Source organism: Cibotium barometz, chromosome 45 (assembly GCF_041138505.1).
Source record: "Cibotium barometz isolate CiBa-2024 chromosome 45, ASM4113850v1, whole genome shotgun sequence".
In the NCBI taxonomy this organism is placed as follows: domain Eukaryota; kingdom Viridiplantae; phylum Streptophyta; class Polypodiopsida; order Cyatheales; family Cibotiaceae; genus Cibotium; species Cibotium barometz.
In genome coordinates, this window is record NC_141090.1 from 842661 (window position 1) to 857276 (window position 14616).

The following is a 14616-nucleotide window of genomic DNA, read 5'->3' on the forward strand; positions in this document are numbered from 1 at the left end:
GAAGAAGAGAGCGTACCTAGCCATGCTTGAGCAGGAGCTATACCAACTATTTCTTGGGAGGGATTGTAAGGAGGCCTGGAGGATCTTTCAGGATCTGCTGCTGAGTATGATTACTTCACCCGGCACGTGGCACACCTATGCCACCTCTCTCTACCATGCCCCCAAGCAGCCACCTCTCCCCCATCCGCTTGAACCTCATCCCCCACACTCTTCCTTCTTTCACACCTGAGCATGGTGAGAGATGCTATTGACAAGATGCAAACTAGGAGAGCATAGGATCATGATGGACTCCTCACCCAGCATTTCTCTCATGCTAGAGACACGCTAGCCCCTTTACTGGATCACATGTTTAACAAGGCTCTATGTGAAGGCTTCCTTGCTAGCTGGTCATCGAATACTATTGTACCTATCTTGAAAGCAGGTGACCCCATGGACCCCAACAACTAAAGGACTATCATGATTGGTCACACCTTGGCCAAGATTTATGGTTCAATTTTAGAGCTAGCTTAGTAGATGGTCCAAGGAGCAGAGACTCAGAGCACCGGAGCAAGCACGCTTCAGGAGAGGGCACTGTGACACTAGATCATATCTTTACACTACGGGGGACATTGAGGAGGGGAGAGCTCATAAGCATCGGATATACAGTTGCTTTGTGGATTTTCGCAAAGCTTTTGATACCGTCCCACGGGCCAGAGTGATGAGGAGACTGCAGGATACGGGAGTGCCAGCAGAGATGCTTTGGGGGATCATTACACCCTATGAGTCAGTCATCATATGCAAAGTACAGGTTTAGTGCTATGGCGCCCTCTTGGCGAGATTCCTTCCTTCCATCCCACCACTCACATTCAATGCCCTAATCTTCCTTCTTTTCTCCTCTTTGTGTCATTGATGATATTTGGTGATGATGGTGGGTTCCGTTGCTTCTTGGCAACCTCAATCCAACTGCCCGCTTCTTCCACTTTTTTGTGTGTCTTCTTAATCATCTCATCCCATGTGGTTGCCTCGATTACCTTCTTCTCCTCTTGTTCCTGGAGGGTCTTCATTTGCCCTCCAAGTGTATACAACTCATCATTGAGGGATGGCAGAATTCCTCCTTTGATTTAAGTGAGTGCTTTCAAGGTCTCGTTTTCCACTTTTTAAGGGTGGCGACTTGGGCCTCCAGCTCCATGATTAGTGAGGCATGGTGGCAAGTTTTTGCGTCCAACATTTGGACCATTTCCTCCTGCATCTTGCTGAGCTGAGTTGCCATGTGTACCTTGCATGTCTACCTTCCAACCATCCATCTCCTCTTGCATGGAGGCACGCAACCCACACATAGGGTCATCACTATCCTTGTTCTCCCTGAGCTTCTTTTGTAGTTGCTCAATGTCCGTATCCTGCATTTTGCATACTTCTCTCATGGTAGTCAGGCATGTTTTGATATGTCGCTGATCTTCGGTGTGCTCACCCAAATCGAGAGCTGTATTTTCTCTCCAACCTTAGTCCTTGTTTCCGGCGAGCTGTCCAAGAGAGAAAGAGGCGAAGGTGGGGCAGCGAAGAGAGAGAGGCTACAACCAGCAGAGCACAGCACAGCACAGGTGATCAATGGGCGTCATCACATCAACGCCACAAGGAGGTGGTGGTGGTGGTGGTGGTGGTGGCGGTGGCGGCGGCGGCGGCGTTGGGCTGGGCTGCGCCCAAACCAGATGGTGGCCAGGGTCCTTTCGCACACGAGTCAAAGCCGCACTTCTGGTACGAGAAATCGATGCACAGACACGTTGGTCATGTCACCTAGTCGTGCGCCAGTTACCTGGCCGACGTAGGCAGGAGCATGTATTTTTTCTATGGTGCTTGGCTTGTGATCCAAGCAAAATCAGCCTCGAAACACTAATCTAATCAATATTGATTTCCTTACTGTCGTTTCATAAAGCTATCTATTTTTTCATAGTAATACTACGAATGAATCCTCGTCCTATTTATGCCCTCGTCATAGATTGATTGACAAAAAACTTGCATCGCTCCTTAACATTTTACCAGTGATTTAGTTGTCTAGGCTAACAAGGTCAGGTATATAGATTCAATTTGGCTGTCAAAAATGTACTCCACTTCAATATCTATTAACTTTGAATTCAAAAGTGTTTGGCGTTGACAACTGGCTTCGATCAACCACTTGCAACAAGACCATGCACACTACTTTCAGTCAATCAACAAAGGCTACTTATTTTCCTCGACTACTCAAGGGAATGGAAGAACATGATGACATCACATGGGCTCTCCTTACACATTATATTACCATTGTACACAACAATTGAAGCACCTACTTTCACCAAGGGAGAGCAAAAACTATCGATCACACATGGCATTAACCAGCTTCACATTCAATCTAACCAACCACTTTTTGGAAATGGAGCAATGTCCAGATACTCTTTGCTTACATATTTGGTGCAGCTACAACTCATCCACTCGTTGATAACACACACAGAGACAAGGGACGCTCCAGACTTAATCTTTTCAAGAGTGTTCACGACCAGCCTAGATAAGCCTAAAGTCTTGATACAGCAAGCAGCAATTTGAGCCTCACCTGCTCCATGGAAATTCGTTCTTGGCTCCATTTTCTTTGACCTTTTCTCTTTGGTTGGAAGTGGAGAAGACATAGCGGTATAGGCATTACAAAGCTATTACCAACCTTGAAATCAAATGGCAACACCATAAAGATTTAGTGTAAGTAATATGAAAGCAAACTTTGAAGCATAGAAAGCCGGGCTGGACGTGTGCCAAGAAAGGTGTGAAGGCACATTAGGCTCACGCATGCAGCATGTTAATGCTATGAATAACATTACTTATGCTTTTGTATCACATTTGAATTTTCTTACATTGTTTCATGACGTGGTACAACCTCGATTTTTGTATATAGATTAACCTAGGATTAATCTGGAGAGACAGGCTCCTAGATTCCAACAAATGATATAAAAGTACTACGATTTTATTTTCCTTCTTTTCATGTTAACTATCTTCTTATTTAGTGTCTACTCTGGAGTAGAATATTAGCCGCACTCTTTAGGATTTCAAGCCCATGTGTTCAGCCCCTTCAATTTGAGTAATAAGTCCTGCCTCCCAAGTGGGAGAAAAGTCCTTGACCTATGCCAGACAAAAGATTCAAAAATGTCGACAAAAAAAAGGTGCATACACGGAAAAATGCTTGCACACGCACATTTATTGGCATTAAAAGGCCAAGTAGCTATCATTAAGAGCCTTTACACATACAAATTTCAACAGATGTTGAGCTGAAGTTTTAACACAGCTCTTGGGAGTACAAGAATAGCTGTACAGGTGCACAAGCACATTTAAACGTGAGATATTTGGGAAGCCTTAGCCTGCTACAAAGACTTTGCCAGGTCCTCGATGGTTATTGAACCACCTTTCTTGAAAATCCCTTATAAATACTAAGACTACACTTCACAACCTCTAGCTCGCCATTTTGATGGCAAACGCCTTAATAATATAATCAGCAACTACCTGTAACAATTCTGCACACATGAAAAAACCTGCAAGAATGTAGGCCTGAACACACTAATTTAATAAATTTACAACACAAATGGTGTTTTTTTGTATTGGCCTTATTTTTTAGAAGCTCTGGAACTTCTTCCTCCGAAGCAAACAAAGAGTCCCCCTATGATTGATGAGTGCTCATGACTCGAGTCGCCTGTGTCTGCCACCTACAAGTATAAAAGACCAATAACTTGGACATGGGTCACCAGGAGTCGTCCATTTAGAGTTTATTTCAAGAAACCAAATGCTTACCGTGAAAGCAGAAAACCAGCAAGAGGACTGAGACCTGACTTCTCCACTGGATCATTCCTGGGATGCCCTTTTCCTTGCCCACTTATCTTTAATGGATGACTACCGGAAGCATCATGAGACGTGGGTTTTGGAGAGAGTACCCTTCCAGCTACAGCTTGAAGTGCCTTAACAGCGGGCTCTTTGGAGCTGAAGAGAATGATGAACAACTATCAATACAAAAAATTGCCTTGAGAAGATCAATACACGGAATTTTTCTAGCACCAACACCAAGTACATGTACCTGCCTAGACGTTGGAGCAATTTGCTAACAAGAACTTCACATGCACCGGGCGCTAGTCGCTCCAAGTCCATCAATGAGTCTGCTGCATCTGCAGCTGCTCGAAGTGCAGGGCCTTCAGACTGCTCTGCTGCTGTCTGCAGAATTACCACCTCTTAGATGGCAGAAAGCTACTGGCAAGGAATATCTGGTTACATGTGACCACATGTGGGATTTTTGGGTGGGATGGCCAATCGCATCTAAAAGCTTCTACACAGTCCACCTTCCTAAAGCATTTAGTTCCAATATAATAGCATGCAAAGAAGCTTAGTCATGCTTTTCTCAAGCAGCATGCTTATACCATGCTTGTTATAATAAAAACAGCAGCAGATAAACATTCCACTAGATACCTCTTTTAATGCAGGTATCAACAGCAAAGTAAGAGCAGGAGATGATCCTGCTGCAGCTGCTCGAGCTGCGTCTTCATCCTCACTCCCACGCCGACCAGCTGATCTAGATGATGATTTCGGAGGTCCCCGTGCATCTTGCACATCTCTGCATGCATCAGACAAACTAAATCTTTCATATTGACCACTTCAAAGTACCAAATCAAAAGTCTTAGATCAAGAGATGAACCAACTTGGAGAAAGTCTTTCATGCAAACAATCAGTGTACCTCAAAGACTCAGGGCTACTTGTTGCTTCCACTGCCCTTCCATGTCCTTCAACACGAAGTTTGGAGGGAGGATGCCGACTCTTCCTTGATCCAGCCTCTAGAGCAGCTTTTGCCTGGCCATGCACAGTAGCAAACTGCTTGTAAGCTTTGACACAAAGCCACGTCCAATTCTAAGTGAACTTAACACGTTCAAAACAGCCAGAACTAGAACTGTGAGGAAAATATGATGCAAAACCTTTTACCTCTGCAAGATTAGTTGCACTGTCCTCTCTAAACATGGACTGTGCTGGTCTGTCTTGTGACATTTGATGAGATCGTGGTGTTCCTGATGCTGAGGATGTTCCATCATGCACATGCCGAACAATAGTTCCGAAGGTTTCTTCAGTAGAGACTGTTAGCCCCATTTCTTGTCCCTTTCAGAGCATGCAGAAGATCAGGTCAGCTGATTGTGCTTATATAATGTCCGTGCCTTCATACACTGAACAGAAAACCCTCAATCCATAACCTTACAGGAGGGGTTTTAAGATCAACTGAAGCTGTAGGAGATTGGTGATCCCTAGATGAGTGCAAATTCGAAGTGATGACATTGACATTGGATTGCAAAACCTGCATGTACATCAGAAGAAAGCAACCACATCTCCCCTCGCATTTAGTTCTCGGTCGTAAAAGATTCAAAAACTGAAACCTAGTGAAAGCTAGAAGCTAACCCACATCTTTAACTGATGCCAGGTCTTCCACCACCCCTTGTTCTTGTGCCCCCGTAGCATCTTCATTTGGGTCTCCATTTGCACTAGGAATCCTCAATGGACTCAGAGAGCTGGAGACAAGTTTCCATTCTCGTTCTCCATGAGGTGATATTCTTGGCATCTGGCTAGAAGCAGCTTCCGAGATCGTTTCCCTCAAAACAGAAACAATGGCAGGTTTCACACTATGTACAGTTCCTGTGCTCTGAATGGTTCCGGTTCCAAAATCCCATGTTGAGTTGCTCAGGGATTGCCTACGACTGCCAGAGAATGTCAAACAACAAGAAAAGTGAGTACAACACTCAAATCTTATAGAGGAAAGGAAAAAAAAAATGTCAGAGATTTCTGGAGTCCTACATCACTTTCACAGTCGCCTCTTCAAATGGCACCTGTTCCATAGTCGAGAACTCCTCACTTCCCTTGAATTGCCTTTTTGGACACTCCCTGCAAGCAGCATGAAAAGGGCATCAACTATAACAGGTTTGGATAGGTTAATGTGCTTACTTGAACCTCAACTCGTTTATAGCTACATTGGAGAGGCAAGCTTTATGATGAACAACTGGACACCAAAACTGGCTCTAGTTTCTGAAGCAAAGAAGCTGTGAGTTTTCACCATGAGAATACCTGATCCTCTCGAGCAGCCTCGAGCTCTTTCGCGCGTTCTTTACAAAACGGTGCTTTAGTAACTCTTTTGCACTCGGCCTCTGCTAGAGATAAGGAAGAGTTAAGCAGTATCGGACAATTAATGCACGCAAAAAAATGATAAATATATAGCAGAGAATAATTTCCAGCTCTGCATACATTTCCAGACAGTTATTATTTCAAGTAAGATGACATTGTTATAAGCTGTGTTTAATGGGAGAACATGTGCCAGGCAGAGGCAGCTGAAGTATGGGTTGGCCACAGGCAGTAAAGGCCCCTGTAAGTGCTGAGGTCCAGGAACCTTCATCCATGATCAGGCAGGGTTCAGGAGGAACTACTTGACACTGGACCATATCTTCACCCTCAGAGCTATCATTGAAAAGGCTAGGACACATAGACAGCAGGTTTATTGTTGCTTTGTGCACTTCAAGAAGGCTTTTGATTCAGTCCTAAGATTACGGCTCTTGGGCCTCCATTTCACATCAGAGATGAGTCCAGACAGTGCTTCGTGTATAGTAGTGATGCAGTTTTGTATACCTCGGATCTACTTTCACTGGCCCGATTTCCGCCATGCAGCTGGCTGCCCAGGCCAGCCTGCCAAGAGATTCCGCTGCCCTGACCCATTAGAGAGAGAGTGCTTCTAGGCACACTTTCAAAAACCGTGCACTAAGAGCTGGTTGTTTGACACATTGGTGAGACCTGCTGTGATATATGGTGCTTCGTTTTGGGGACCAGATGTTCTCCCGCATGATCAGAAGTAAGTCATCAGTGCCACATGAGATTGTACTTGCTGAATTTGGGGCAGGCCTATTGGTCCTTGATGCTCTTTTCCACACCATCAGTTACTTCTGCCATGTTTACACACCAGAGAGACCGTCTCCCACAGTTGGTACTTGAATCTTCTAGGCAGCTTGCACATGAGGAACGTGGCACATATTGGCATTCTCGCATCACAAGTTGGTTTGATTCACGTGGTTCCCACATGGATCACCTACCCCGTTGGAGTATAGACTAGATGCACCTTTCTTGGTCAGAGTAGGAGATCAACCACATCATCCACATCTACACCTAGCTCCTCTTCACACGGGCCCCACATGGCTGTCTCCACCAGAGCTTCCCACAAAGCTTCAGTTTTACAAAGCACTTCTTGAGAGTCATGCAGGATGGTTTCATGTAGAACCTCCCCATCTATCCATACCATGAGGATTTCGTCAGCTGAGGGTGTCCTCTCACCATCTTCAGATAGAGACTGGGAGAGTATAGGGCAAGGGACAGGAGGTGCTGCTATGCTGACTATGCATGACCACGAAAGTAGAGACTGAGGAGCACTATTTGTTCAAATGCCCGGTGTACTATGAGATACTGGGGAGAGATCACTGTCTTCAGTACTTAGCCCTATATGAAGGGATTCCTCTTGGGAGACTAAAGCATTCTTCCCCAGCAGTCTAGGGTTATGATAACCCAGGGTTCAGGGCGTGGACTAAAACGTGTTAGGGTTGGGGCTTAGCCGGCCTGTTGGTCATGTCCACTCCCGGCTTAGTTCAAGTGTGAACCCAGCTTACTCACGGGCACTTTTTACATTCTTGACATAGAGGAACTTGATGATAGCTCTCGCATTAGCTTTTTACACTACTTTAGCCTCAGTACATTTTGTGAAATAATCTATGGTGATGATGATAAAACATGCTTGGGTTCCCTTAGCAGTTGGGCTAATGGGACCCAAAAAATCTAAAGTCTAATTTTCAAAGGGTTGTTCTAAATCTATTAGGGTCAGGGGCATCCATTCCTTCTCAAACTATGGAAAACCTTTGGCATTTGTCATAGTGTTTAACAAACTAAACTGCGTTTCCAAAGAGTATAAGCCACCAAAGTCTAGCCTAGAGAACCTTATGGGAAGTTGTATCCTTGGAAAAGTGTGTGACTGGACACAGGTTTTTTCCCCGTGTGAACACACTTATGTGTGTTGGGCACTTTGCCCTAGGCCTTTTAGTACTCACTTGTACTTTCATTTCATATCATTATTGAGTACATCTTTTCCAGCACTCACGTTTCTCTATGCTTGAGGTTGTGCGTGCGTGTGTGTGTGTGTGTGTGTGTGTGTGTGTGTGTGTGTGTGCAGGCTAGCTTCCCTCCTATCCAACATTGGTATCAAAGCTTGGCTAGGGTTAGCATTAGGGTTTGCCCCCTGCTGCCCGTCAGAGCTTGAGCCTATTGCACACATCTGGGAATTAGGGTTTTGCTGCATTAGGGTTAGAGTTAGGGTTTTGCCTTCAGCCACCCTTCCGTTGCCCTCAACCGCCTCTGCACGCTGCCGCTACTCTGTCCGTACGCCGTACTGTACGGCCCTTCCGCCGCCCTCAGCTGCACCACGCCGCCGCCGCCGCCCTTGTGCGCTAACGCCGCCGCCTACAGTACCTGCTCTGTCGCCGCCCTTAGCTGCACCACGTTGCCGCCGCCGCCGACTGTACCGCCGTCGCCGACTGTAGCTGCGTCGCCGCTGCCGCAGCCCCTGTACGCCCTAGATCTACTTCGCGCCGCCTGCGCCGCTCCAGATCTGGTGCTACCTGTCCTCTGCGCCTCAGATCTGGGCACCCTACACCAGCTGCAACAGTAGCCGTCTGCACCCATACCTGCCTCGACGCCATCGCCGCCCTCAACTGCACCACGCCGCCGCTTGTGCGCCGTCGCCCACCGCCATACGACCGTACTGTGCCGCCGTACGACCGTACCTGCACCTGTACCGTACGACTGTACTTGCAACTGTGCTTGCTCTACACTGCCCAAAGCAACTTCAAATTCCAGATCTGCAAGGTTTGACCTGAAATTGCACACATTGCCTGTTCAAATTTGGACTTTTTACAATTGAGCCTACAAATGCAACATTGGCACACATCGGCATTGATTTCAACAGATTTGGTGCATAATTGCACTAGAAATTTGGAAAATTTTACAGAAATTGACTCAATTTTGCAAAAATTGACTCGATTTTGCAAAAATTGGCATTATTTTGCAGAAATTGGCACTATTTGCAGGCAATTTTGGATATTGCAGGCACATTTGGTTGGCATTGGAGCATTTTCCCCAAATGTTTGGGTATTCCAGGCACATTTGGTTGACATTGGGGCATTTCCCCCAATTTTTGGGCATTGCAGCACTTGGTCCAGGTGACAATCGCATTAGCAGATTTACAGGTGCAGATCCGGTTCAGATGTGGTCTAATTGGTTGCCTAAAAATTAGGGCTTTTCTACATTGAGCCCATTTTTGGAGCATTCGACCAATTTACATTTTATCTGCCAGGATTTGAGCACTTGCAGCTCTTACAGGTGTCAGCTGATTGTGTTTTTCACAGCACATGTATACATTTGTGGCTTGCTGAAGTATATGTATGCCATTGTGGACACTTTGACAGATTTGCATCATCGTGCAGTACACTTACAGATTTGGGACATGCATATGTATTTCTCATGGTGAAGGAATTCCCTTTCAATCCATTGGTTATCCTGCTATTTATCTCCCGCATTCTTACGGTTTTGCTGGACATTGCATACTCGTGGTGACTTGTGACAGATTTGATGTCCTATCATGGCCAACAGTAATAACGACCTCTTTGGAATGCTATCTCAAGAGGACAAGCTCAATGGGGATAACTACCCTATGTGGACTTATATGATGCGTCATGTTTTGGTTGCCAAAAATGTATGGTTGTATGTGGATGGCACTGAGGAGCATCCTCTTGCACCTGCTCCAGCGGAAGGTGAAGTGATTCCCGCTCATCCTCCTACAGGTCCACCTCCTCGTCTTCCTCCTACTCAGTAGCAACGTACTTGGGATGCTAGGGATGCTTAGGCCCATGCATTGATTGATCTCTCGTGCCGTAGGCATATCATTCCGCACATTCGTTCTTGCACCACTGCAAAGGGTACTTGGGATACCTTGGCGGCATTGTATTCAGGTTGCAATGAGGCTCGTGTAGCTTACCTTCAGGGCAAGCTTGGGACTGACCGCATGCTTGAAGGTGACTCTATTGATCAGTACCTTACGCATGTGAAGGACCTACGAGAGCAGCTCATTAACATTGATGAGGTTTTGCCAGATAGCTATCTTGTTCAGACAGTTTTGCGCAACTTGCCTGACTCTTATCAGACATTTGGCACCACTTTGCAGTTGTTGGCTGGCAATGCACCTAATGCAGTCACTTTTGACAACCTTGTGACTCTCTTGCTTAGTGAAGAGCAATCTCGTTCGAACAGGAACAACATGATGTCTGTTGAGTCAACAATGGCTCCTCCTTTTCGTGGGAATAGATCTGGGCCTAAACCTAGCCCATCGAATCCTCCCAAGACATAGAAAGCCTGAAAAGAAAAAGCGCTGTAACTATTGCAAGAAAATAGGGCACGCCATAGAAGAATGCAGGAAGCGTATTGAGAGTGAAAAAAAGAAGCAGCTGGCATCTTCTTGCACAGGTGTAGATTAGGCCAATTTGGCTACACGTGTCAGCCTTGACACTTACATCTTCATTGCCTGCAGAGATGTCTTCTGATGCCATTGCTTTTGATGACTATGCTTTATAGTCTGTACTCCATGCATGGTATGCATTGTCTGGCAGATGCATTTCAGGGGGGGATTCTACTTGCCCACATGCAGTTGGTGATGCCTCATGGTCACTTATGCTTGTTGACCCTTATGCTGGTCTATGCTAGACGTTTTATCTCATGTGATGTCTACTGGAGATGCCTTTTATGCTGTTTTCCATTGCAGCGGGATTGTTTCTACAGTGTTGACATTGTCACTTTCTCACATGTGATGTTTACTGGGAGTGCCTTTTACACACTTGGCCAGTGTTGGCTTACTCTCATGGTTTTGACATGTCACATGTATATTATTCATTGTGGGATTATGCATCTTTACATTTGACTTTTTCTCCCCATTTTCAGCTCTTCCCATTGCTGAATTTTTTCTTTTATCAGCCCTATCATTGCTAATTTTTTCCTCATCGGATCCTCTATTGATGAGTTTCACTTTTGCAGCTTACATTGCATGTCTCACAGGCATGACTTCTGGATCCTGTTGCCTTCACACATGCGTATATCTGCTACCTCTTCTTATGCTTATCACTGGTGCAGTTACAGAGCATTGATGTGGATTACATGCAGTTCAGCTTGGCATTTGGTGCTTGCCTTCAGGGGGATATTATGCAGTTGATGTCCACATGATCTTTGCCATGCATTTCTGGTGATGCATTTATGTACTACTGTGCTCTAGCATTAGCACTATGACATTAGGGATTCTCCTTTTCCCCGTCATATAGTGCTTGCTTTTTCCATTGGCACTGCAGTTCACTCTTACTGTGGAGCATAATGCAGGGCAGCATTCACAGCTTTATCACCCTGCTGCTACCCGTTCACACCATTCACTAGAGGGGGGTTTGTTGGTCATGTCCACTCCCGGCTAGTTCAGGTGTGAACCCAGCTTACTCACGGGCACTTTTTCCCTGTGACTAGACACAGGTTTTTTCCCCGTGTGAACACACTTATGTGCGTTGGGCACTTTGCCTTAGGCCTTTTAGTACTCACTTGTACTTTCATTTCATATCATTATTGAGTACATCTTTTCCAGCACTCTCACGTTTCTCTGTGCTTGAGGTTGTGTGTGTGTGTGCACGCTAGCTTCCCTCCTACCCAACACGGCCCCAACACGGCCGCTAAAGGCGCTAGCAGGATGAGGTTTGGATTGACTATGGGCTAATAAATAATAGCCGGGGGCTAATTATGGCCAAAAAGCTTATAAATAAAGCAAGGCCAATTATAGTAAGGTTATTACTATGTAAGGGACCCTGGGGGTCACTTATTAGACATTAGGAGGTATCCACACAGTAGCAGAGGGCTACCAGGGCATGCAGACCTCAAGGCCAGAGTAGCTGTGCATGAAGATGTTCGGCTTGGTGGTGTGGGACAACACCAAGCCCCAATAGTCCCAATCTGGTGTGAGACACCACATTGGGGCTATCGGGGCTTGGCTAGCTTGCAGCAATTAGACCTCAGGCTCGCGGGTAGCCTGGGTGGCAAGTCGCTAGCCACATTTTATCACGGTCACGAGATGTCTAAACCCTAGTTAGGGTTTCTCAAGTATGTGGATCTTAAGCCTTGTTCCTCAGTGGGTAGTCTCAGCAGATCCTAGGGCTTGGGTCTTTGAGACTTAATAATGGTATCATGGGTATCAGAGCAGATCTGACAGAAAGTCACAAACCCAAGGCACAGAGGCAGTACCCTCATGTGGGCTGTTTTGGCAAGAAAGCCATGGTTTCTCCGCATGGATATGCAAGGAAGCAAGGAAAAGAGAGGTTCCTCGTGTGGATGAGCAAGGAACAGAGGGAAGGTGAAAAAGCACTCCTTGGGAGGGAGGCCACCACGACAGCGAGGATGTCCAAGGTCTTCGCCTCTCCATTCGCACTCTCGAGGAGCTCCTTGATTCTGGTTCACCAAAAACACTATTGCATAACTTGAGGGTTCGGATGGTAACCTGGTCGGTTAGCAGCAACGTTCGAGGATTTCTGCCTCAACTCGGGAGCTAGGATCATCTGGCACATGTCATGTTGTTTTTGGGTCAACAGGGCACCCATCCCGGCTTGGAGACCACTAACAGTTTTCAGTGGATCCCTTTGGGTACCTCACTACGCTACCTTGGCTTTCAGGTGGGGCTTGACATCACGGCGGCGAAATAGATTGGCCCCCATCCTCCTGAGCATTCAGAGGAAACTTCTCTATCGGAGCATGGCCCGCCTCTCCCTTGCCACTCGTGCCAAAGTGGCCGACCAAGCCCACGTCGCCATAATGTGGTAGAAGGAGATGCAAGCCCGCAAGGGCCAAGGTGGCCTAGCGTGTACTTGTTCAACCATGGCCTTGACTTCATGGACCCCGCAGTACAAAGCAGAGTAACTCTAGGCAAGTTGCTAGTTCACGGTCTCCAGCCCGGGGCAGAGCCATGGAAGGATTTTCCCTTGAGCCACATTTCATCTTGGTTCCCATCCCAGGGTGGCCCCTAGACTCCAGATGAGCGATGGTTCTTCTCCACGGCTCCCTTCCTTCGCTGACACATTTACCTCTTTTGCACTTGGCATGCCCTCTGCCCAGCACTGATCCAAGCTCCCCTACCACCGAGGAAGACTGTGAGCACAACCCATTGCCTAGAACCCTCTCCTCCACCTTCCATACAGCCATTTGATTGGCGCCTTGATCTCATTACTCTTGGGGTAAACTCTGCTCTGTCCCCACCCAGATTCTAGGGACTTGGAGGCGCTTCCGTCGTCTTCCAGTAGTAGTGCCGCCTGGGTCTGCACCGCACCTCCACCATGTGCCTCAGCATCAACTCTAAACCCCACGCCCCACCCCCACCCCCCCTCCCCCCCCTCCGGAGAGTCGGCACACAATGCCAACAAGGGCAGAAGTTGGCTTATGGCTTTGGGAGAACAGACCCTTGGTACATGTTCAATGGAACCCACTGAGTGGAGGTGGCAGGACCCCATGGCCTCTCCCAAGGACCCCCAATTACCTTCTTCAAGTAGTCCGCGGCGCAGATCCTTATCCAACAGATCGACAACACACTAGCAGGCTCAAGGGATCCGGACCACCTTCCTCCAGGATTTCTGACAGCGCCTCCCCGCAAGGTTTCATACTTCTTGTGATTGTTGGCTCACCGGAGCCTTGTGGTGGGCACATGGCTCATGAACTCAGGATGGCCAGCAACTTGTTGCAGATGCCATGGCCCTGATGAGTTCCAACAACATTGCCTTAGGGATTGCTGAAGGCCCAGTGAGTCTGGTGACGCATTCTTCACCTCTTTACCTCTGCTGACCCCACCACTGCCCACAGCATTACGTTGGGGCAGTTGCCTCGTAGGCAGAGGCCGGCCCCTCATTATTCTATGAGGACGGCGGAGGAGGCTTAGCCCTCCTGCTCATGCACCGTTGCATTTCAATGGCATCAGTTTGGGGGAGATTCTAGGCAAATATTTCCTGTTATTATGAAGGGCAAGAGGGAAGACATTGTGGTTGCAATGTGTCGTTCCTTCTTATGGAATTATGTAAAAGTCTTGAAGCTGACTAAAAACATGCAGATACACAATGATGAAAGCAATGAGTTTAAGTAATGGATCATGAATATCAGTAATGGTACAAATTGTAACAATGATAATAACATTGTAGAACTACCAAGAGATATGGTTTTGCAAAATTCATCAGTGAAAGACTTGCTTAAATTGCTATATTCATACTTGCATATCACAACAAATTATGCTATGTACTTCAGTGAGCATGCTATCTGAGCTCCCAAAAATAATGTGGTTAATACTATGAATAAGACTGCATTGGATGCTATACGTGGTCAAGCTACAAAATATTTTAGTGCTAGATAGTGAAGAGAACTCTTTTTTTGTACTCTATTGAGTTCTTTACACCTAGAGTGCATGACAGAGGACTCAAAGCACATGCAAAGAGATGGTGGGCTGCTTTCTTCTGCACCTGG

The 14616-nt window shown here is 46.6% G+C and overlaps 1 protein-coding gene across 1 annotated transcript in view; it reads right to left on the reverse strand.

The window, feature by feature from the left end:
- Positions 1 to 3176: 3176 nt before the first annotated feature.
- LOC147612300 (uncharacterized) overlaps positions 3177 to 14616 on the reverse strand; it is a 54266-nt gene continuing 42826 nt past the window's right edge. The window contains exons 12-21 of the mRNA XM_086782908.1: positions 6079 to 6158; positions 5812 to 5898; positions 5423 to 5714; positions 5222 to 5317; positions 4954 to 5124; positions 4712 to 4824; positions 4447 to 4591; positions 4061 to 4194; positions 3781 to 3966; positions 3177 to 3695 (exon numbers count right to left, since the gene is read on the reverse strand). Of these exons, the coding sequence (XP_086639034.1) occupies positions 3650 to 3695; positions 3781 to 3966; positions 4061 to 4194; positions 4447 to 4591; positions 4712 to 4824; positions 4954 to 5124; positions 5222 to 5317; positions 5423 to 5714; positions 5812 to 5898; positions 6079 to 6158 (1350 nt within the window). The 3' untranslated portion in view covers positions 3177 to 3649. The remainder of the gene's footprint in view (positions 3696 to 3780; positions 3967 to 4060; positions 4195 to 4446; positions 4592 to 4711; positions 4825 to 4953; positions 5125 to 5221; positions 5318 to 5422; positions 5715 to 5811; positions 5899 to 6078; positions 6159 to 14616) is intronic.